At 37.7% G+C, this 22,256-nt stretch overlaps 1 protein-coding gene across 1 annotated transcript in view; it reads left to right on the forward strand.

The window, feature by feature from the left end:
* LOC110155971 (slit homolog 1 protein-like) overlaps window positions 1–22,256 on the forward strand; it is a 52,171-nt gene that overhangs the window by 20,402 nt on the left and 9,513 nt on the right. Inside the window, exons 5-28 of the mRNA XM_055158434.1 lie at window positions 2,553–2,624; window positions 3,423–3,494; window positions 3,592–3,663; window positions 4,005–4,168; window positions 4,865–5,012; window positions 5,088–5,159; window positions 5,421–5,492; window positions 5,674–5,745; window positions 6,173–6,316; window positions 7,125–7,288; window positions 7,981–8,004; window positions 8,084–8,228; window positions 8,594–8,668; window positions 8,905–9,048; window positions 9,995–10,138; window positions 10,614–10,780; window positions 11,364–11,366; window positions 11,479–11,614; window positions 11,749–11,817; window positions 12,211–12,282; window positions 12,826–12,897; window positions 13,496–13,567; window positions 18,607–18,770; window positions 22,097–22,221. Of these exons, the coding sequence (XP_055014409.1) occupies window positions 2,553–2,624; window positions 3,423–3,494; window positions 3,592–3,663; window positions 4,005–4,168; window positions 4,865–5,012; window positions 5,088–5,159; window positions 5,421–5,492; window positions 5,674–5,745; window positions 6,173–6,316; window positions 7,125–7,288; window positions 7,981–8,004; window positions 8,084–8,228; window positions 8,594–8,668; window positions 8,905–9,048; window positions 9,995–10,138; window positions 10,614–10,780; window positions 11,364–11,366; window positions 11,479–11,614; window positions 11,749–11,817; window positions 12,211–12,282; window positions 12,826–12,897; window positions 13,496–13,567; window positions 18,607–18,770; window positions 22,097–22,221 (2,464 nt within the window). The remainder of the gene's footprint in view (window positions 1–2,552; window positions 2,625–3,422; window positions 3,495–3,591; window positions 3,664–4,004; window positions 4,169–4,864; window positions 5,013–5,087; window positions 5,160–5,420; window positions 5,493–5,673; window positions 5,746–6,172; window positions 6,317–7,124; window positions 7,289–7,980; window positions 8,005–8,083; window positions 8,229–8,593; window positions 8,669–8,904; window positions 9,049–9,994; window positions 10,139–10,613; window positions 10,781–11,363; window positions 11,367–11,478; window positions 11,615–11,748; window positions 11,818–12,210; window positions 12,283–12,825; window positions 12,898–13,495; window positions 13,568–18,606; window positions 18,771–22,096; window positions 22,222–22,256) is intronic.

The following is a 22,256-nucleotide window of genomic DNA, read 5'->3' on the forward strand; positions in this document are numbered from 1 at the left end:
TTTTTTCAAGCTAAATTATCTGCTTGTAGAGTAGGAATTTTCACTTTGGTTATTTAGGTTAGCTTTATTTAGGTGTACAACTACTGGCTGGAAGATTGGCTTACAAGACTTTAACTTTGATTCAGAAAGCCTGAATCAAAGTTAAAGTCTTGTAGGTATTACTTTTTTGCAGTGTACAAGTACATTTTATTGTAATTATAAAGCTGTTTTGCAGTGCCTTGTTTCATGCCCTCTAATATTATATCATTATAATGTGTCTTTAACATGCATTTGAGTACTATTTCTGCTCACAAATCGATTCATCTTTCTTTTTTCTCAAATTTCTGTTGATTATCTCAAGACACTGTCAATTTAAAACTCACTCACTCAGTCTACACAACCCCATAGACTTTTTTTCATTTGTGTTTAATCTGAAAGTGTCCCTAACATTTGACCCTTTTGTACAAACACATGAACTGTCCAAAAGAGACATTCAGAATACTGGGAAGGTTTACTTTTCTCACAGCTAAACTCAGAAAGAAGCAAAAGACTTAGGTCCAGCTGTGACCAATCAGAGCCTTCCGTCTAAAACGTCCTCCGTTTCCCACGGCAACCAGAAACATGGCGACAAGAGAGAAGCAAAGGCATTTTTAATTTTTGAGAGAAAGGAGACTGAGTTTGGATTTGGGTAAAGTAGAAGTGAAAGGAGTGAGTCATGGTTTCGGTTTAAATAAGAGTACATGAGAATGAAAGAATAAATAAAATTATTACTACATGTATCTATTCCATACAACAAAGTTAATTTATCTGTCAAATCCAAAACTATCAATAGCAATTGTATTCCAGCCATGAGACAAGTGAACAAAAAAAAAAGTTGTGTTCTTGGGTAAGACACTACCCTGGTTCCTCACTTCCATCAGTTTGCCTCAGGACTAAAGAATTAGCTTAGCACATGAAGTAAGAGCAGTAAATGCATGTAATTGTAAAACTATTTTGAGTACCTGGAGTTTGTTGGGTTTCAGTGACATTATTTCCTGATATTAAGGACTGTTACCATTTCAAAATGTGTAACAGTAGGATCTGAAAGTGTTTTGCGATGTTTTTGGTCCTCATTTGAAGCCATGGATTTAAGACTTGCAGTACAATTAAAAGTTCTTATATAGAGGACTGGTGAACTTGGACCTTTGTTGAATTACACTATAGGAACAAAAAGTAGAGAAATACTTATTAAAGTACACAATATCTTCACCTTTTCTACAATAAATACAAGTCTAAACTGTGACCAAATGAGACCCAGTGCTGCCCCTGCTGTAGTCCAGTGCACTTTGTGAATGAGCTAATCTGGTCCCTGTAGATTCAGAGGAAGGAAACAGGACATTTAGGCTCAGATAAAACAGATAAGTCCAGATTTAATGATGCACATGGAGCCTCTGGAGACATGGCCCACTCATTAGTGTCAGGGACTTACATTCACTATGGACTTATAGAAACTAATAGGCTAGAGGATATAGGATAGAATAGGCTATAGGTGAGATATGGTAGTTTTAGTGGATGCTCCAATTTGTACAATCATTTCATGAAAAGTCAGGTTGTGGAAGAACACACTTTTAGAGAGTTTAAAAGTGCACTGTGTAACTTTTTTGGTAGAGGATCCACCATCTTCTTGTCTCCATGGAGACTGCTGTACCTGGAATGTTCCATAATTTGGCATCAATCTTATCTAGCTTTATGGAGATAAGTAGGTGACTCCACAGGCTAAGTATTGTTTTAGCTCAGTGACAATCGGTGATTGACAGTAGCTCAGTTGGTAGAGTGTTTGTCCACTGACCACCAGGTTGGCAATGTGATTACAGCTTCAACAGATCAATGCTGTTGTTGTGTTCTTGTGCAAGACCCTTAACCCACCTCCCCCCAGTGTCATTGTACACTGGTTTATTAATAAATATGTGTGATTGGGTGAGTGGTTCCTTGAAGGTGAAAAAGTGATACATGTACTTTTGATCATTGACCATTGAATTGAATAAATGCACAACCACAACAAAACTGACTTTGTGATTTCTGCAAGCTGTATGCAGGTATAGCTTGGCCGTAACTCATTTGGAGTTTGTCCTCAGAGCTTTCTTATCAATAAGTGCATTATTGTTGTGCTCTTGAGCAAGACCAAATTGTGTAAATTTGTGTGAAATGGGAACTCCAGGTTTTCTCCATTTAGCCAAAATCTTGCTCATTAGAAAAAATCATTCAGCTAAAGTAGTTCTAACCAGGCTTAGCTCTGCTCCTGACAGGTTGCCCCAGTGACACTGAAGTATGGTTCAAATCAAATGGCAAGGATACATTTCCCTATGGGGACAATAAAGTATAACTAATGTATTGCATGTTTTGAGTTGAGGACGATTCATTTTCTACACTGTGAGATAATAAATCCTATCTTAGCATATCTTATTTTATACTTTTATGTTTTCAATAAATGCACATGAATTGTCACATATATTTGAATTGTTATTACTCTCCCTCAACACTCTTCTGTACCCTAACCCTGACTTCCTCTTGTGTGTATTTGTGTGTACTTACAGAGACTTGAGCGAAAACATGATCCAGGCCATTCCCCGGAGAGCGTTCAGAGGAGCCATCGACCTCAAAAACCTGTGAGTGTCTCACTACAGTATTGTCTCTACACTCACTGACCCTCACTCTGACCTCACACTGTCTCTGTGGTTCAGCGGTAGAGCTGCAGCACATATGCAGCATGACAAAACTATACAATTCATATGAATGTTCTATGTAATGATTACGCCAAGATATTCTATATATTTTACACAGGAATGTCCAATTATGTTTATGCCTCTTTCTAAACATAATCAACAGCACTAACTATATTAAACTTGAAACAATGGTATTTGTCATTATTGTGTTCTAAAATCAGCCTCTTGTAGTCCTGATGTGGACCCGCTTTGGTCCTGTTCTAGTCTTTGATTAGTCCTCGTCTAGTCTGGGTTTAGTTTCAGGTTTACTTACAATTTTGATGTGGTGAATGTGGAAGTGTGAACAAAGCAAGTAAAATAAAAAAAACAAATGGCAGGCTATTAGGGGTGGCAGGGTTCACAAAATTCACGGTTCAGTTAGTATTGCAGTTTAAGGTTGCGGTTTTCGGTTTTGTATGGTTCTTGTTGTCATTTTTTCTTTTTAATCTTTAATCTTCAGAAATATACTTCATCATATGCTATGTTAGCTTAATTATCCACAATTTAGGATGCGGCATTAAAAGAGTTTACCAGTGCCATCAGCACAACATGCGCTTTCTTTTTGTTTTTTTTCTCATGTACCGTGCCACCACTACAGGCTCACAACATCAAACTGACGGGGAGGGAAAAACTTACTTCCTATGTTCTTCTAAATCACTGAACATTTGTATTTTTACATATGAATGTTTGTCTCCTTTTCAGTCAGTTGGATAAGAACCACATCAGCTGCATTGAGGAGGGAGCCTTCAGAGCTCTGCGCTCTCTGGAAGTGCTGTGAGTACATTTTTGTGTAAATAAATAAATAAATTAATAAATATGTAAAGTAATTAATAAAATCCTACTTTATATCTATTTCTACGTTTCTCTCCAGGACTCTCAACAACAACAATATCACCACAATCCCTGTGTCCAGCTTCAACCACATGCCCAAACTGCGCACTTTGTGAGTCGTTTTCTAAAAGCAAAATAATAGATTTTTTTGTGTGTGTGTTGGTTTTTTGCTGTTAAAGTTGCACTATGCAACATCTCAGCTGCAGAGTCCATCACCTGCTTGTACATTGTACACTTTTGATATTTTCTAATTGTCATAGTAGTAGTATTGGTAGTAGACTGGTTTAGAAGCTGCAGTTGTAATAGTAGTAGCTATAGAAATACTCATTCAATGACGCTGTGACAAACTCACTTGAATAATCTGGGCTACCATAAGGTCAGTAAGTAGCAATATATGTGATAGTAAAAGTAATATTAACAATAACAATGACATAACCCCCTTCATTTCCCCAGCCGCCTCCACTCAAACTCTCTGCGCTGTGACTGTCACATGGCCTGGCTGTCTCCATGGCTACGGCAGAGACCCGCCTTGGGTCTGTTCACTCAGTGCAGTTCCCCTCCTGTTCTGAGGGGGCTCAACCTGGCCGAGCTACGAAAGAGTGACTTCGCCTGCTCTGGTACGATTCAATTTGTTCACCTTACCAACAAAATCTATACCCACTTTATACTTTATAATAATATGTAAAATTATATTATACTTTATTATAATGTGTAATAAAATATACAGATCTATGTTATAATGTTATTTCCACATCTCAGATACACTGGGAGTTGTGTTTTGTTTCATTCACAAGACACAAACCTTGCATATTCTGGGTTCTAGTTCTAGTTCTCTCTGGGTTCTAGTTCTTATATCAAACAGGAAAAACTCTGTTCCACCTTGTGATGTCATGCATTAATAAAGGAAGTGCTTCACTGTGTTTTTAAACTCAATACACCTTCACTAGAATGATTTTATAATTTGCACATTGGAATTTCCAATCTTTACTAAACAAAAGGTTAAAGATGTCTGCTAATGAAAACTGCAGCTTCATGACATCACAAGGTGGAACAGAGCATTTTCAACTTTGGTGATATAGACAGACAAAGTATTACTCAAACATGTATGAATAAAACAAAACACAACTCCAGGTATGTTTTTGAGAAGGTAATTACATTCTAATGTCCATAACTAAAGTTCCATAATGCACATTTACCTCAACGTATTCTACTAGAAGTAAAAATTTCAAGAACGGTTATAGTTTTTAAAAAAAAAATATTCTTCAGGTCATAATGGACAAGAGAAAAGACTTAAATGTTTGTGTATGGTCCAGGTCAGGGCGTGAGTGCGTTTGTGCAGCCCTGCAGTTTGGCATCTGGCTCCTGTCCTCCCATGTGCACCTGCTCCAACAACATTGTGGACTGTCGAGGCAGGGGACTCACCGCCATCCCAGCGCACCTGCCCGAAGCCATGACAGAGATGTGGGTTTGCAGATTTATCAAGAGTTTTTGTTTTATGTCAAACTCATGTTACACCAAATTCACTTCTTTCCACAGCCGTCTGGAGCAGAATGGCATAAAATCTGTCCCTCCAGGAGCATTCACTTCCTACAAGAAACTGCGCAGGATGTGAGTACAGCGCATAACTAACTCCTTTTATGCCATGGTCAGTGAGAATTCTAATCCTAACTGCTGTGCATTATTCTTGTATAACCACACAGGTAGTCTGCTGTACATCATGCTGTTAAAGCAGTGTAACGCACTGATCATTGTTGTTTAATTCTTACATAATTGTGTATTTGACCATTCCTGAATGAATGAGAGATTACACCATCTTGAAAAACCCAATATATTAAAACAACTTGTGTTTTGTGGATTTTCTTTTTTTAGTGACCTGAGTAACAACCAGATTTCAGAGATCGCACCTGATGCTTTCCATGGACTAAAGGCCCTCAACTCACTGTAAGTCACTACAATATGACTGTAAAGGAAATTGTAAATTGTAAAGGAGATTGTAAATTGAAATGTTCTCATACTGCCCTACCTGTCTATGTGCATTCAGTAAAAATTGAACTATTCATTTCACTACACCGATTTGTTTTATTTTCCTTTCACTATCTCATTCTATGTCCTGTTCTTTCAGGGTCTTATATGGGAACAAGATCACTGAGCTGCCTGAGGGAGTGTTTGATGGACTGTCGTCTCTAGAGCTGCTGTAAGTCCACGTTTCATCAACTTTATATTTTGACTTTTTATTATTTATAGAAATACTTATCTTGACATTTATTCTATGGAAACCTTTTCTTAATTACTTCTTACTACTTCTAATTGTTAGTGTTCTGCTTGAGTCTTTTTAATGGAGAGGTCTATAGCCAGTCCAGTGGCTATGATTAAAAGTATTGTTAGTTTTTGTTCAGGGAGTTATTTGTAACATTTCTTTGGTTTTACTAAAAAATGAAATAAAACCAGAAATTGTATTTGTTTTTTGTTTTTTTGTTGTTGTTGCATTTTACTGTCGTGTGAAGTTAAGATAATTTCTCAATAATGTCTATATACTATATATATATATATATATGTTATATAGTATATGCCTGGTTAATAATAATAATATATAACTGTAAAATACTGTTATGTCCCTGTAGGTTGTTGAATGCCAATAAGATCCACTGTGTCCGGGCCACAGCCTTTAAAGACTTGGAGAACCTAGCTCTGCTCTCTCTTTATGACAACAAGATCCAGAGTGTGGCCAAAGGGACATTCAACGCACTGCACAGTATTCAGACACTGTATGTACCACTGACTATGCTAGATCTGATTTAGAACTGTTTTAGACCTGTTTTAGACCTGGTTTAGACATGGTTTAAACCTGGTTTAGACCTGATGTAGTCCTAGTTTAGGCCTGATGTATTGTTTAGATCTTGTGTACACTTCGTTTAGAACTATTTTACTCCTGATTTAATCCTAGTTAATGTTTGGGTCAAAGTGTGGCAAGAGATACCTTCAGCTCACTTCCAAGTATTCAGACAATGTTCCCCACTACATCTGGAGACCCAATTAGTCCTGGTTAAGGTCCAGCCTGGGTTAGAGCTTGTTAAGAAATGGTTAACCCCCTACTGATTTGGCTAAAAAGAGCTTCAACTCACCACCATTTAGTATTCATAGTACTATTAGTATGCCACAGCTGGACTGAGTAAGGTTTGGTTTAGAAATGGTTTATTCCAAATTTAGACCTGGTTAAGAATAATATTTATTTCTGACACTTAGTAATGAATTTAATTTAGAAATGGTTTCATTGGCTTTCTGTTCAAAACAGCAGAACTGATAGGCCCCACCTTCTTATAGTCACATTTCACCATAGGAAGCAACAGATTTTTAATGACGTTTTGTGTGTTAACAATCTTAACATTTTTAACCCAGTGTGTGTGACCCTGAGTCTGTCTTCAGAACTGGTTTAATGATGTAATGGTAATAATTCAGATCTGACTTTGTAGTTCAGGAATGGGTTAACATTAGTTTGTATGTTCTGATGTAGGCTTGATTTTGTTAGTACTTTATCATCAATACCATAGTTATTGTGTTGTTTCGCTCCCCCAGTCACCTGGCTCAGAACCCGTTCGTGTGTGATTGTCATGTAAAATGGCTGTCTGACTTCTTGAGGGCCAACCCCATAGAAACGAGTGGAGCACGCTGTGCCAGTCCACGAAGACTCACCAACAAACGCATCGCACAGATCAAGAGCAGCAAGTTTAGGTGCTCCGGTAAGAGGACACAAATGAGACTGGATCAGACAGGAGTTAGAGCTGGTTTAGATTGGGGTCAGACCTGGTTTAGTTCTAAATTAGTTCTGGTGTAAATTAATCCAAAATGTCTGCAGATATTAGCTCTTATTTAAAAGAGATCTGTATGGGTTAATATATGTTATCTACATGTAACTTTTAAGTGTCAGATCTCCATAGACCTGACCTGTAACTTTGCCTAGTGGCATCATTTGCTTTTCTTCATGGAGATGAATATGTTTAATGCCATACTGAACATTCCAGGTAAAGGAATAACATTTCTATTGAGAGAAGCAGGTGGCAGACCCTCCACCAGAAATTTTGTATTATGCAAATCAAAAAACGCTGTTTTTTAAACCTCGGGGTCAGAATCCCCATGAGGAATGTGAGACAGTTTTAGGCAGTCACTAGATTATAAAGCAGAAAATTTGAATCCTAATGTTGCTGTGTGGGTTGGGACTAACAATGTTTAAAAACTACAAAGTAATTTGTCTTTGTGAATATGTGACCAGCAGCACCCTCTGCTGTTGAGAAACAGATTTACATGACGCAGGGTAAAACCAGTCATTCTGCTTTGGAGTAAAGTGGAAAAAGGAGATATTATCTGAAACATGTCCTTGAATATCTGTGTATTTTATCTTTGAATTTCATTAAGGTTTTTCTTTTCTCAACAGCCAAAGAGCAGTATTACATCCCAGGTAAATGATACACTTTGTTGATTATTTTTTTCTTGTCATTTGAAAGTTTAAATGCATGTTAAGTCTGTACTGCTTTTAGGTTCAGATGACAAGCGTCTGACGTATGAGTGTAACAGTAAACCTGTGTGTCCGTCCAAATGTCGCTGTGAGGCCAATGTAGTCGACTGTTCTAACCTCAGACTCACCAAGTTCCCCGAGCACCTGCCCCCCGCCACTGAGGAGCTGTGAGGACTCAAATCAATATAGTATCATATTTGTTTAAATCTAAGTCATGCTCATTTAATTGATTAAATCCACAATAGTTTCAGTCAACTAGACTTTTACATTTTTTCCATCACGTACTGCATTTCTTCATGGTGTGATTTGGGGCTTTGGGACTGAAAAAGTGGAACTTGAATCTAGTCTCCCAGTTCATTAATTCATCTTATGCATATCTATATCTAATGATCTAATTTTATTTTAAAATATCTAAAACATCTAATATATTCATAATTTTAATAATTTAACAATTTGGAGTGGAAAAGTATATAATAAAGTATATATAAAGTAAAGTTTTATTGAGTTTTCAATTGTCGTGTTTTTCCTCCAGGCGTCTGAACAATAATGACCTCCCCGTGTTGGAGGCCACTGGTGCATTCAAAGGCCTCAAACAACTCAAGAAAATGTGTGTAACTTTATATTTGTTTGCTCTGTAGTTTACATAAAAAAGTGATACAAATAAGAGAAATAAATATAATATTTTGCAAGTCAAATTAAAAAAAGATTCAGATGAATTAGTTTGTAAATTTGCTAATGTGAAAATGTTAGTTTACCCAATGACAGTAGCTGAAAAGTAGCTTGGTCTATGTCTGTGCATAAGGCATACATAAATAAACAACATATACTGTGTGTTTTTTGCAGAAACCTGAGTAACAATAAGATCTCAGAGATAGAGGACGGTGCGTTCGAGGGCGCCTCTTCAGTGGTGGAGCTGCACCTCACAGCGAACCACCTGGAGTCTGTGAGAGGAGCCATGTTCAGAGGCATGGACGGACTGCGCATGCTGTGAGTATAACACATTTCAACTTTACACTGATACTTACTGACAATATTGTACCTTTTTAAAGTCAAACTAAAGACAAGATTTTAAGCTAAGCCTACAAGTTCATATAAAAAATATATTGGAACTATAAAGAAATGTATTTATTTATGCTTTGTCTATGTCTACAGTTATACTCTATTACAGGAATGTTATCAGTATTATATTGAAAACTAATATTTCTCTTTGTTAATTACAAACTACAATTTATTGTGTCTAAAACAAAGCACACAAATGTGTAAAATTGAGCAGAGGGTTAACTGTCAATGTCTATATCTAAATCTATTATTTGGTAACTTAAAGGGCCACATATTCAGCTATGTTATAATGTTGTTTCCTCATCAAAAACCTTCCTGGAGTTGTGTTTTGTTTCATTCACACATGTTTAACACACAAACCGTGCATATTTAGACTGAGAGAAATCTCCACCTTTTGATGCTAATACAGGAAGTGCTCCACCTCACTCCGTATACCTTCACTAGAATCATTTGGATAATTTGTTGAATTGTTTGGCTGATTTAAGACAAAAGGGTAAAGGTAGATTTTAACTTGAAAATTACCACTTCATGACATCACAAGGTGGAACAGAGTATTTTGAGCATTGGAGATGTTGACAGAATACTAACTCAAACATGTTTGAATGAAACAAAAGACAACTTTGGAAATATTTTTGAGGAGCTAACAACATAATATCATGACAAAAAGCTAAAACGAGTCAATTTTTACTTAATATAATATCTATAAAACTCCCCAGATTCAACACTCATTATTTTGTAATAACAATCTCAGATTGTTCCACAAGTGGTCCTTTTTATACTAACTCCTTTGAGCTTTTAAAAATCTAATATGTTTCTGCATATTTTTTTCCTCATTGATTTTGTTTTCTGTATCACTGTCTTGGTGTGTTTGTAGGATGCTGAGGAATAATAAGATTAGCTGTATTCACAATGGCAGCTTCACTGGGCTCCCTCACGTCCGGCTCCTGTCTCTGTATGACAACCAGCTCAGCACCATCCTCCCAGGGGCTTTCGACGCCCTGCCCAACCTCTCCACTTTGTAAGGGACTACACTAAGTAACCAACTTTGCACTATGGTTTAATACAAATAATGCATCGGTCATATATAGAACTATTTTAGACACTCAAATTACATGTAGTATTTATACCTTTAAAGATATTTTAAATAACCTAGAAGTCACAAGCTGTTTTTAGTTTGTCATACTCACCCTTTCTGTTGAAAACCACCTTTTCTTTTTTAACAATATAAACATTTTAAACTCATCCAGGAGTGCTACATTTGAAGGGAACACAGAAATATGAATAAACAAAAAACATCACCTCAAATGCATTTCAGAACATTGTTGAGGTCTACACTACAAATGTAATAGAAAATAGATCATATTGCCTAAATTATTACAACTTCTGTCATTTTCTAATTGCGACCATTAAAATTATGATTTTGATTGTGATTATTCTTGAATTGCTGCATACATTTACTGTGTGTACCTCTCCTCTCTGTTGTGTTACCACAGAAATCTGCTGGCAAACCCATTTAAATGTGACTGTCGTTTGTCATGGTTTGGGGCGTGGCTTCGAAGTCGTAGAATTGTCACAGGCAACCCTCGCTGTCAAAGCCCTGCCTTCCTCCGCGAGATCCCCTTACAGGATGTCGCCACCCCAGACTTCAGATGTGAAGATGGTACAGACTCACAAATAGTACTTTAACCATTTAAATGGTTGTTTCTCTCATTTTATTGATGCTTTCCAAATTTTTTCCATAAAAAATTGTATTGTGATCAACAACCAGAGCTCAGATCAATCAGTTATTAATCCAGGTGCTCTGGTTCAGTGGAAAGGTTGTGGGAGTCAGGGCCAAAGGGTCACTTGTTAATAGTGTATACTTTATTACCACTGCTTTGAAAACAACATGTTATTGTGTTCTTGTGGGTCGTTAAAAGTATTTAAAATCATTATCAAATGCCCTACTGGTGCAGCATCTATCCTATATAAAAAGTTTGCACCTGTGTCTCTTCAACATTCTATAATGTCATGCAGTTTTTACTCTCATAGGTGTGATAAATCTGGCAGCGCTAAGCAACTTAAGTTGCATCGCTCCCACCTCAATTTTCCACATGTTGGTGAAGACTTCCTGTTTTGCATATTTATTAACTCATAGGAGCACAACTGCACTGCCTTGGGTTTTTGCTCCACTTTTAGAATGATTATCTGTTTAGTACATGAGTTTGATAAATGAAGCCCCTAGTGCCAAGATGGTAATTCAGGAAGTGCTTTTGTGTGTGTTTAAATACTAGTACTTGTAGAAGTAGTTTGACATTACTGGAGAAGAGGTTTTATCTGATTAAAATGATGGTACATTGTGCCCTCTGTCCCTCTCAGGCTGGGTGGATGACTCTCTGTGTGGCCCCGGGCCCCTGTGTCCTGCTCAGTGCACCTGTGTGGACACTGTGGTCCGCTGCAGCAACAAGCACCTGCAGAGTCTGCCCCGAGGACTGCCCCGCAACCTCACCGAACTGTGAGTGTGACCCCTCACTGTGGTGTAGACTGTATAATAATTTTCTGCCATAATATTACAGTATTATACTATGTAGTGTAGCCTCTACTGTGATAATATAAAGCATAGGCTAATCTAATCTGAGTCTGTGGCAGTTACCTGGATGGAAACCAGTTCATCAGTGTCCCTAAAGAGCTGGCCTCATTCAAGTATCTGCAGCTTGTGTGAGTCAAAAACACAAAATATATTTTATTATTTTCTTCATATGTATGTTAGCACAACAACAAACACAACATGTCCCTTTGTTTTACTGTATGTGAGATTCTTAATTAAACTTACATTTAGTGGAGTTTAATGTGTATGTAGTTATGCATTGCTCCAGTAGAGGGGGCTGTGGACTGCACTACACACCTTCCCCAGCTTTCACCTCATACAGAATGTGCAATCATTTGAGTCCTGTTTTGAATCCAATTAAACTATTTTGATAAATTTCACACAAAAACAATAGTCAAATAGACAAACCAATGAAATAACATTTAAACTAATCCAATTCACTCTAGCACTTTACATTATCCTCATTTGTTTTCTAACAGTTTTTGTTTGTTGTTTTTCTTCAGTGATTTGAGCAACAATAAGATCAGTTCTCTGTCAGACGACTCCTTCTCCAACATGAGCCAACTCACCACTCTGTGAGTCCACTACACTAACCACAGGCTCTGTCTCTTTGAAACGCATATGACAGGTTTCCATGGTTTTCTAATTATTACTTTGTTTGGTGGGATAGTTCATATGGTATATAATATTTATCATAGTTTTACATCAGTCATTTTGGAAAATGAGTTGAAAATTACACAAACTAGAGCTGAGTTCCAAAACCTATTGATGACATAAATTCCATCCAAATATTTATGTGCAAGGAACTCATTTTTCTGGTCATTCAGACTATAATTTAACAAAACTAATTAGGTGTCATATAGTTTTTAAAATTTTGTTAAATAATACAAATTTTATAGATTGTGCAAATTAGATACAGTATAACTACAATGATGGATAACCTATAATTGTATAGTCCTAGTGTATGTCCAAAAGACACAACACAACACAGAAATTGCCAGACTTTGGAAAATATTTTATCTTTGCTGTGTTTAGTGACTTGAGTGGACCAGCTTGTCATGGGTACTTTCATATAAAGAATATAAAGGTTTAAAGTCTTACTCGTGTGTGTGTTTCAGGATCCTCAGTTACAACTCTCTTCGCTGCATCCCTCCTCAGGCCCTGGCAGGACTGCGCTCACTCCGACTGCTGTAAGGCATGCACATGAATCAGCATGTAGCAAATAAATATCTTTGTTCTTAATTATATTCAAAGCAAATACTGACTTACTGATGACAGTTGTAATACCAATGTTATATACTGACAACTTCAAAAACATTTGAGAGATTAAAATGTGTTCATTTATTAATGATTTTTTATTCGTAGACCATGTTTACTTTTTGTTTTGAATTGCAGAAAATAATTTCTTTAGTTTGAACATTTTGATATCATTATTAATATTTGAATGGAATTGAATTGATTATTATTATTATGATTAGTAAAAGTAACAGGTCTCACTCCAAATAAATGTGATTACTCATACCCTGATGAAGACCATCCAGTTGGGTGGAAGGAGTTGGCGTCCCTCCCCATGTAAGGACTTTTAATATAATCGGTTGGTGTGTCACGGGTTTGTACCTTGCCCATTTTTACATTATTAATTAAGGGCCAAATTCTGCTGAGATTTGAACTTAACCCTCATAAAGCACCTGTACTGCAGTTTTAAAGATATTTTTTATGACCCAGTGAAGCGCTCTGCCTCTCCTCTTAATCTGATTATTCATACCGCTTGTTTGTTTGTTTCTCCAGTTCTCTCCACGGAAACGAGATCTCAGAGCTGCAGAAGGGAATCTTCAGTGACGTGGCCTCACTTTCTCATCTGTGAGTTTTTACTATTTACTACTATTACTATTTACTATTTTTACTATAGTTATTTCTATTACTTTGTTCATAAACATACACCATCAATACTATTACACAGATCATTTTAAATAAATGACCAGACTCCTCCAAACCACATGCTTTTCCTGACAAATGAAAAATATGTCAGTTATTGTGATCTTCAATCAACCATTTTGAGATATATATATATATATATCTGTGTGTGTGTGCGTGTGTGTGTGTGTGTATATATATACATATATATATATATATATATATATATATATATATATATATATATATATATATATATATATACACACACACATATATATTTCTTTTTTCAGTTTTTTTTTTCCAATATTATAATGGAAAATAGGTTGGAAATAACGTAAACACACACTGCACATTTTTAACACATCCAGTAGCAATAATCAAATAAACTAATGAAATAATACAAAAATCACATGCTCTTCATAAACTTTAGTTAGTTCTAAACTACAGAGTTAGTAGTTGTATCTCTCTCTCTCTCTGCCTTTCTCGGACATCCCCACTTGCTACCGCTCTTCTCTTTTTTCCTTTCTGTCTCTTTCTCTCTCTTCTCTCCATTCCTCTCAGCCCTCTCTCTCTTTCTCCCTTTTCTTTCCCTCTCCTTTTACCTCCCCTTCTCTTCTCCTCACTCACTTCACTATCCCTCTTCCCCACCCCTCTCTCTCCTCTCTGGCCTGATCCTCCCCTCTGTCTCCCCCTTCTCTGTCTCTCTTCCTCTCTGTCTGTGTCATCTGGTCTAATTGAATTTACAGTAGATCCTGGTATAAACAGAACTCTATTGATCTGAATGAACTCTTGCAGACTTCAGTTCAGACACCAGAGGAAGTGACCCTCTTTCTGTCTTTAGATCAATAAGGGCATTCTAGTAAATGTACGTAGGAATCCATTGTTATGAGAAAAGTGTTTTAAAAACCTACTATAAACTTTGAAATATTACTCAAGTATGTGTCATGCATGACTTAAATAAGGTGACGTAATTTTCTACTTTCTTTGCAAAGACATTTTAAGGGTCCACTACCTGCCTCTTTACAAAGAAATGTTATTGCTTTGTCTGAATTGTTCCACAGTAAGACCTTAAATTTATCTATCTCCATAGATACAAGCAAGTGGCAGCACCAAACCAGATTACGTGTCAGATCTGTGGAGAGACTGCCTCACACACAGAAAGACCATAGTGTGGAACACATGCAAAGGCAGCTATTATAAAGTGCACAAATTGCAAATGTAATAAAAATGTAAAATTGAATAACAATCAAACATTTTTACAGACAATTTTTTAAATTTTGGTCTTGTTTTTGGGACAAAATCTGAGCTGATATTGAAAATGCATTTTTGTTGCATTCCTCTGTGACATTTATTCCCTTCTCATAAGAACAATGAGGTCACATGACTCACAATGAACTCACTGACCCTGCTCCTGTCTCCATCAGTAGACCTGTTCCATGAGCTATAGATCTTAAGTCTGTTTCTCACTTTGACCTTGTTTCTATTGCATTTTGTCCACTATATGTAAAAGTTAGCCATTTCAGCAATATTTCTACTCGTACAAAGAAAATTATATACTTTTTTGTTGTTGTAATGTATAGCTCAGTAGTAGTGGCAGAGCTCCCTCGTGTGGCTAAACATGATATCACAAACCACTGAAAGGCATAATTCAGTTTTTTTTTTAGTTTAACGTTTGTTCAAAATAGAAATGCATTTGTCACAACACAACTGATCAAAGTTGTCAAAATAGAAAGTCCAGATGTAAATGCCAGTTCTCTGTAATTTGTGAATAATGTTTTGAAAAAAAGGAAGTCAGTGTAAATCCCTGAACCTTTCATTTTGAATCTTGAATGAATAAAGGCCGCCACACACTACAGGAGAATTTGACCGATTTAGGCTGTGATTTGCTTCTCCCAGAGTTCAGGGAAGCGTGACCCGACTTTTCTTTAGTGTGCGATTTTGAAGCTGCTGCTCTCCTTATGTGTGGTGTCAGTGTGACTCTGAGCTGCTCTGTCAGATCATAACCACTAAACATCAGCAATGCTACAGTAACAGCCATTAAAACAGAGCATCAGGGGCAGACAGAGTGACGGAGACAGAGACGCAAGATACAAACTCAGGAAATAGCGAAAATAACTATTACTCACCTCTGGTGGAGTTGTAAATATAAACCGCAGCATCTCATCCACATTATCCATAGAATTTATCCTTCGCAAATAATTACCCCCAGTCCACAAAACAGCATTATACTAATCCAGTTTGAGGTGTTCTTTAAAAGTAAAAAGGAGTAAAAAATTCCTCACGTGTCTGTTTACATCCACAAAGTGCAGGCAGGAGGTGAAGCTGCAGATTAGCGATAGTGACTCAACTATCGCCAGTCTTTTATGCTTTAAAAATCATATGCACCACGTTTCACAAATAATAATAACACATGTTTTACTTGTGTCTAGACTAAAAGTGCAGTGATCTGATCTTTTGAACCCTCTACAGCAGGGGTGCTCAATACGTCGATCGCGATCTACCAGTCGATCGATCGCCAAGGTCGTGTGGGTAGATCGCCGTGTCTCGTCTCGGACTCTGTCACGTTTGGACTCGGTCTTGTCTCTCACTCGAGGTCTGACACTGGACAAGTGCGATCATATTACGGACGCTGCTGTTGGCAATAAACTTGTACCGGGGTGCGGGAGCGTGCGGAGCGTCTCACTATAGCCTGTGCGCCATTTGGAACACGCGGATACTGTGCGGCACATCACAATCACACACGCTCCCTGCGCGCGGCTTGTCCGCAACAGCGTTAGTCCTTGTGTACCAGCGTGTATCACAGGGCAGGTTAAACTTTTTTAAAACATCCTACCTGTCCATCTGCTCACGTCAGCGCACCGCTCCTCGCCTTTTCACGCTCTCGCTCTTTCCCGGGTAAAGCACACAGGCTCCAGCCACAATGTGCGCAGATTAGAAGGACAAGACAAAACGCGAAACAAAAACTGATCTAAATTTATGTTAGAGTGTTGGCACAGAGGATGCCAACAGCACAGAGCAGACCTACCGTGACATGTGGCTAAAGTTTGCCTAATAAACGTGCACAACTGGGTTTGGTTTGGTAAATGTGCAGAGGCTAAATCCCGGAGAAGTGAGGAGCAGGGGGAAGAGCGGATCGGGCAGCGGGGAGAGGAGCAGGAAAGGGGTGCAGAGAAGAGTTGCGCGGAGATTCCGTGCGAATGAACTAGCTACAACACGCAGCAGCAAGCGGACTCTTTCTTTGCCTTGAAAATTAAGAAAATTTTTTCTTTTATGAATAACGTTTGATCAGAATATCGCTTTCGTGTCCTGAAAAACGTTTGACTACTCTTGGAAACTAAAGCTAGTTTTGGAAATAAAAGACGTTTTCATAATAAGCAGAAGTGACCTGTCCAGGAGTAATTTGGCGACCAATGCGTCAGTCTTTAGACCCTGCGTCTGCTTCAGTTCGCGCCATCGCTGGAATGAATCTTCAAGAATCACCTTAGTTTGGCTTCGCTGCTTTTCCCCTTGTCTTCTTCTTTCAGCGACCTCAAAAACGGACTTTCTTTTGCGGCTAACTGCTCCTGGATTCTTGTCGCCATTGCAACAAACTTTGTGCTAACTGCGAGGAAGATATAGGTCAAAAAAAGCCGCTAAGAACTGTTGCGTTGGTGGAGTAAACAGCGTCTGTGCGGCTTGCGTCTGTGGACTGCGTGACAGGCGTACGTAAACCACGTAACGGCAGCGCGCAGGCAAGTCAGTTACGCTAGAAACGTAGGGAGATTTATTGACAGCCTGTCAGCTAACAGATAACGAGGCAGTGTCGTTATCTATTGGCAAATGTTTAGCCCCACCACGTCCAGAGTTGATGAATTTTTATTCTCTTTTTTTTGGTCATCATAATTACAAGGCTACTGCATCTTTATAATGCTATCATTGACAACTTGAAACAAAAAAAATCCTCCATACAACCTTTAAGTCCAGTACAGTTTACTTGACTTTGTAGTCAGTTGATCATTTTTGACTTGGACATTTTATAAGTAGCTCGCATGCTGAAAAAGTGTGGGCACCCCTGATTCAAGTAATTACGAACATGTAAAAAGTTTAATTGTGTTGTGCAGTATTATCTCATGACGTTATGCAAGATACATCAAAATGTGTTGTACATGTAAGAATTCATAATACATTTACAAATAAATATATGTTTAAAATGTTTGTATTAGGTGGTAGATCTTTCAGACAAGATCATTTTAAAAGTAGCTCACATACTGAAAAAGTCTGAGCACCTCTGCTTTAGAGTATCAAAGTGAGTGTTTTTACTGTAAACAGGAAACGGTTGACGGAGGTGCACTCACAGCTTTGTAGCCTGTGCTCTGCAGCCATATCCCGCTGCAGTCTTTGCGATTGGAGATTTTTAAAATCTGATTATTATTTAGATACTTCTTGTGTATGTGGTGTGTGCTTTTTGTCGCACATTTTAAAATCGTTTAAGACTGAAAAATCCTGTAGTGTGTGGGGGCCTAGTTGGTGGCTACTTTTAAATTTGGGCTATGAGATTAGTTGCAACTAAATAAAAATTGAATAGTGACAATTATCAAATTAAGGTTGCTGGTATTAAGAGTGCGACTGAGATGTTTGTTACTGCATAAGTGAACTCTCTGCAAGCTGTACTAAGAACTTTAATGTACAGTTTTATTTGCGTACTCAACAAATCAGAAAATGAAATAATAATGTCATTCACAAATATGAGATTCAGTGCGATATGCTATATCGGTCCAATATGTGGAGGCACTGGTATGGCTGTCTTTTGAAAACATAAATGTTTATTGTTTTGTATTGTCACTGTCCTTGTCTGTTTTAAAAATGGACCATGAGTCTGGAATAAAGATGTAGTGAAAATTGAATTGATATAATACATTTGATTTTCATTGTGTTTTATTGTCTAGAAATCAGGAATTGAAAATGTAGTTACATGAATGATGTGCTTGTATTCTGTTTCCCAGAGCAATCGGAGCTAACCCTCTGTATTGCGACTGCCGGTTGCTATGGTTATCAGACTGGGTGAAGAGTGGGTATAAGGAGCCGGGTATCGCGCGCTGTGCTGGACCAAAGGGCATGGAGGGGAAACTGCTGCTCACCACGCCCGCAGACAAGTTCCAGTGCAACGGTGAGGACAGTACACTAAAGCCTTATTCGGAAAGTGTTTTCTCATGTGCTAAACAGATAAACATGCTAAAAGTGGAGCAAAAATATGACACAGTTGACTTTTGCATCTCACATAGACATGAAAAAAGGCACAGCGCCATTTTGCTCCTATTTGTGAATGAATATGAAAAACAGGGCACAAAATTTGAGGTGGAGGAAATGCAACTGAAGTTGTTTAGCGGGTGCTGCCAAATGCATGATGGGTCAGAGAGCCCTGTTCTTGTAAAAAACACAGACTAAGCACACATGTGGAATGCAGACACAGAGAATAAAAGCTTAATGATGATTTGGTGTGAATGTAACATGCACAAGGGCCGTGTGCTCTGTGTGCTTTGAAGTCCGAGAAGCATTACGTACAAGTTTGGACAGCACGTTGCTGTTTGAATGGACTTAATCTCTGACTGCGAGGTAGGACAGACTGCTGTGTATGTACTAACAAAGCTGTATTTATTTTTAGTGCACTAAATAGCAAAGTTAGATCTTTATTGTGGTAGCCTACTCAACTCTAGACCTGATTGTTCTGCTTTAGTCCAAAACCTGCTTAGTCCTGGTCTTGGTTTAAACCTAATCTAGTATTAGACCTGCTACTGCACTGGTTTCAGGTTGTCACTGCATTTTGTCTTGGCTTCACGGAACAATAATGTTATGATATTTTTATGTCGATTTCTGTTGTTGAATTGTACCACTTGAGATGTTTGTGGATATTATAGAGATCAAGCATGAAATTGAGCTGCAGTTTCAGCATCCAGCCCACAGACCGAAGCCCTCCAAAAAATCTGGTCCCCTGGAAAATGTAATTGAAGACCCTTGCTGTAGAAGCAGGGGCATGCACACCTCTGTACTCGCTGAATGCTCTCATTTACACATCAGTTTTGTAGCTGAAATAATATTCCTCCCAATATTTAATTACATGCAACACAGCCATAAATTGCACATAGCTCTAAGGCTTGAGTTCACACTGGTCCCAATCAAAAATATGTATGTAGAATACACATTACTGAGTTACTGAATTGTGTTAGATTTACTCTTTTTATTTATGTTACTTAGTTACTTAGCAAATATCAAAAACGTACACTGATACTTCATAACAATGTTTGGGCTTCAAAATGCACAATATTTGTTCCAAAAAAAAAAAAACATGCCGTTGTAGTGAGTGCATGCATTTTTTCCCCTGTCTAATGCAAGTCTTCTATTTTCTGTCTCTCTCTCTCTTTCTCTCCCTTTCTCACTCTCTATCTCTCTTCTCTCTCCCCCACTCTGTCCACTATCCTCCTTCTGTCTCTGTCTCTCTCGTCTTGTTCTCTCTTCTTTCCCGCTCTGTTTCTCTTCGTTCTCCCTCGCTCGGTCCTGTCCTTCCCTCTCTCCATCCCTCCCTCCTCTTCTCTCTCTCGCTCTCTCTCTTTATCAGTACGATACATTCTGTAACACCTCCTCTTTGTGTGTGTCTGCTCTCTCCTCCCACACACCTGTCGCACACAAGCGTCGCCTCTCCTTTAGACTTCAGAGACCAGAGCAATCGTAGAGCAGGATCTGGACCAGTCCAAGGCCAGGATACAAGGGTCACCTAGTCACTATGGATACGATAGACCAGAGTGTATACACAGAAAGAATAAAACACGTCTGCTGTGGGCTTAAGCTGTAGTTAATACACTGTTTGTTAAAGGGTTTTGTAAATGCAATAATCTATGTCTGTGGTAAGAGCAGCTGCAAGACACATGAGACATACTGTATAAGAAATAAGTAAATGCAAAATAAGCACTATGTAATTTATTTATTTTCATATCATTCTAGACTAATATTCATGAACCAAAAATAAATTGAATATACTGTATCAAATTTACATCAAAACATTCTAAATTGAGCTGGATGATAGGTCAGAAATCTGTGTTCACAATATCTTCAGACAGTGGTGCCATTATTCAACTCTGAAGACTCCTGCTACCAAGAAAACAATAAAGGTTTAATTAAACTAATCTTTAAAAGAATATTTGATAAATAAATTAACAAAAGCTTTTATCAATTACTATTAGGTGCATACATACATCTGGCTAATTGCTAATTTCCATCACAAAACTTGCAAATGAACAGTAAAGTGCCCCCTGGTAGTGAGCTATTTGTGAATGTGTTGCACTTGATTTTCCATTAAAACTCTACATCTTATTCTACTTATTTGACTGCGAAAAATCAAGCTAGGTGCTAATTGTGGTATTTTTAAATGTAAATTTTTCCTTTATATTGCTTAGGCTGGTTTAAAACATAGGCTCTCTGTGGTCACTTCTTTAGCAGTGTTTTAAAATGGTGAGGGCAGACAGGAGGAATCGCCATGGGGACCAAATCACACTGGTGTTAAGAATGTCACTGTAACAATAATGAGGCTGAGAAAAACTGCATATATTTAACTGATTTAATACATGAAAGAAGTAGAGCCTTTTTGTATCGAATTTGCCTGTTCTCCCTATGTCCAGTATAGATTGTCAAAAAAATTAGATACTAGTATACTTATGGAACACAACAGTCCCGCCCACTCGCCCACTCCAGCCCTGGTTCTGGAAATACAAATGCCATTCCATTACTATATAGCTAATTTGCCCCCAACCAAGCTTTCAAACCTTTTCAAATCAAAGTCTATGGGAAAAAATGTTGGAAAATGTACTTTCTTGAAAATATGGACACATTAATTCATACCATAAGGAGAGGAATGTTACTATAATATAATGGCTGAGTTTGCATGTTCTCCCTGTGTCTATATTAGGGTTGTCAAAAAAGAAAATTGATACTTAAAATATTATTTTAAAAATCTGAATAGTTTTAGGTTTATGGTTATGTCAGAAGTACCACACGGTAATATTTAAGATATTACTATTATTTTGTGTGTAACATTACATTCTATTGTATACCAGTGTTTTCTATTATAATTGTGTAATTGGCGTAAAGTATTTTTAAATTTTCCTAAAATGTGCAGAATAGGTTAATCCTCCAGATCGGTACTGCTGATGTTGATCCCTTTGACTTTGATTTGCAAGTAAACTGCAACAAAACAAATCAAAAAGTATATTGAAAAGTTGCAATAATATGAACTATTATTTCTCATATTACGCAGCCCTAGTATTATTGTATATTTTCTTTAAGCCCTGTGGAGGAGCAGTTTCTGTGGACTTGTGTATTTTTGTTCTGGTCTGATTGAAGTGATTCATATCTAAGTGTGTTGTTTTTTCACATGTATTATGTCTGGTGGAGCAGTGTTTTTTAATGTATGTGTGCTGCATTTGTATGGATTGTGTCCCCCAGGCCCAGTGGAGGAGTGGGTGCAGGTGAAGTGCAGCCCCTGTGTCTCGTCTCCGTGTTTAAACCAGGGCCAGTGTCATGACGACCAGAGTCAGGAGTACAGCTGCACCTGCCCCACCGGATTCACTGTAAGAACAGAGCACCTTTCACACACTATAGATTT

Source organism: Boleophthalmus pectinirostris, unplaced genomic scaffold (assembly GCF_026225935.1).
Source record: "Boleophthalmus pectinirostris isolate CB_2022bp ecotype Guang Dong unplaced genomic scaffold, ASM2622593v1 HiC_scaffold_22, whole genome shotgun sequence".
Taxonomy (NCBI): Eukaryota; Metazoa; Chordata; class Actinopteri; order Gobiiformes; family Gobiidae; genus Boleophthalmus; species Boleophthalmus pectinirostris.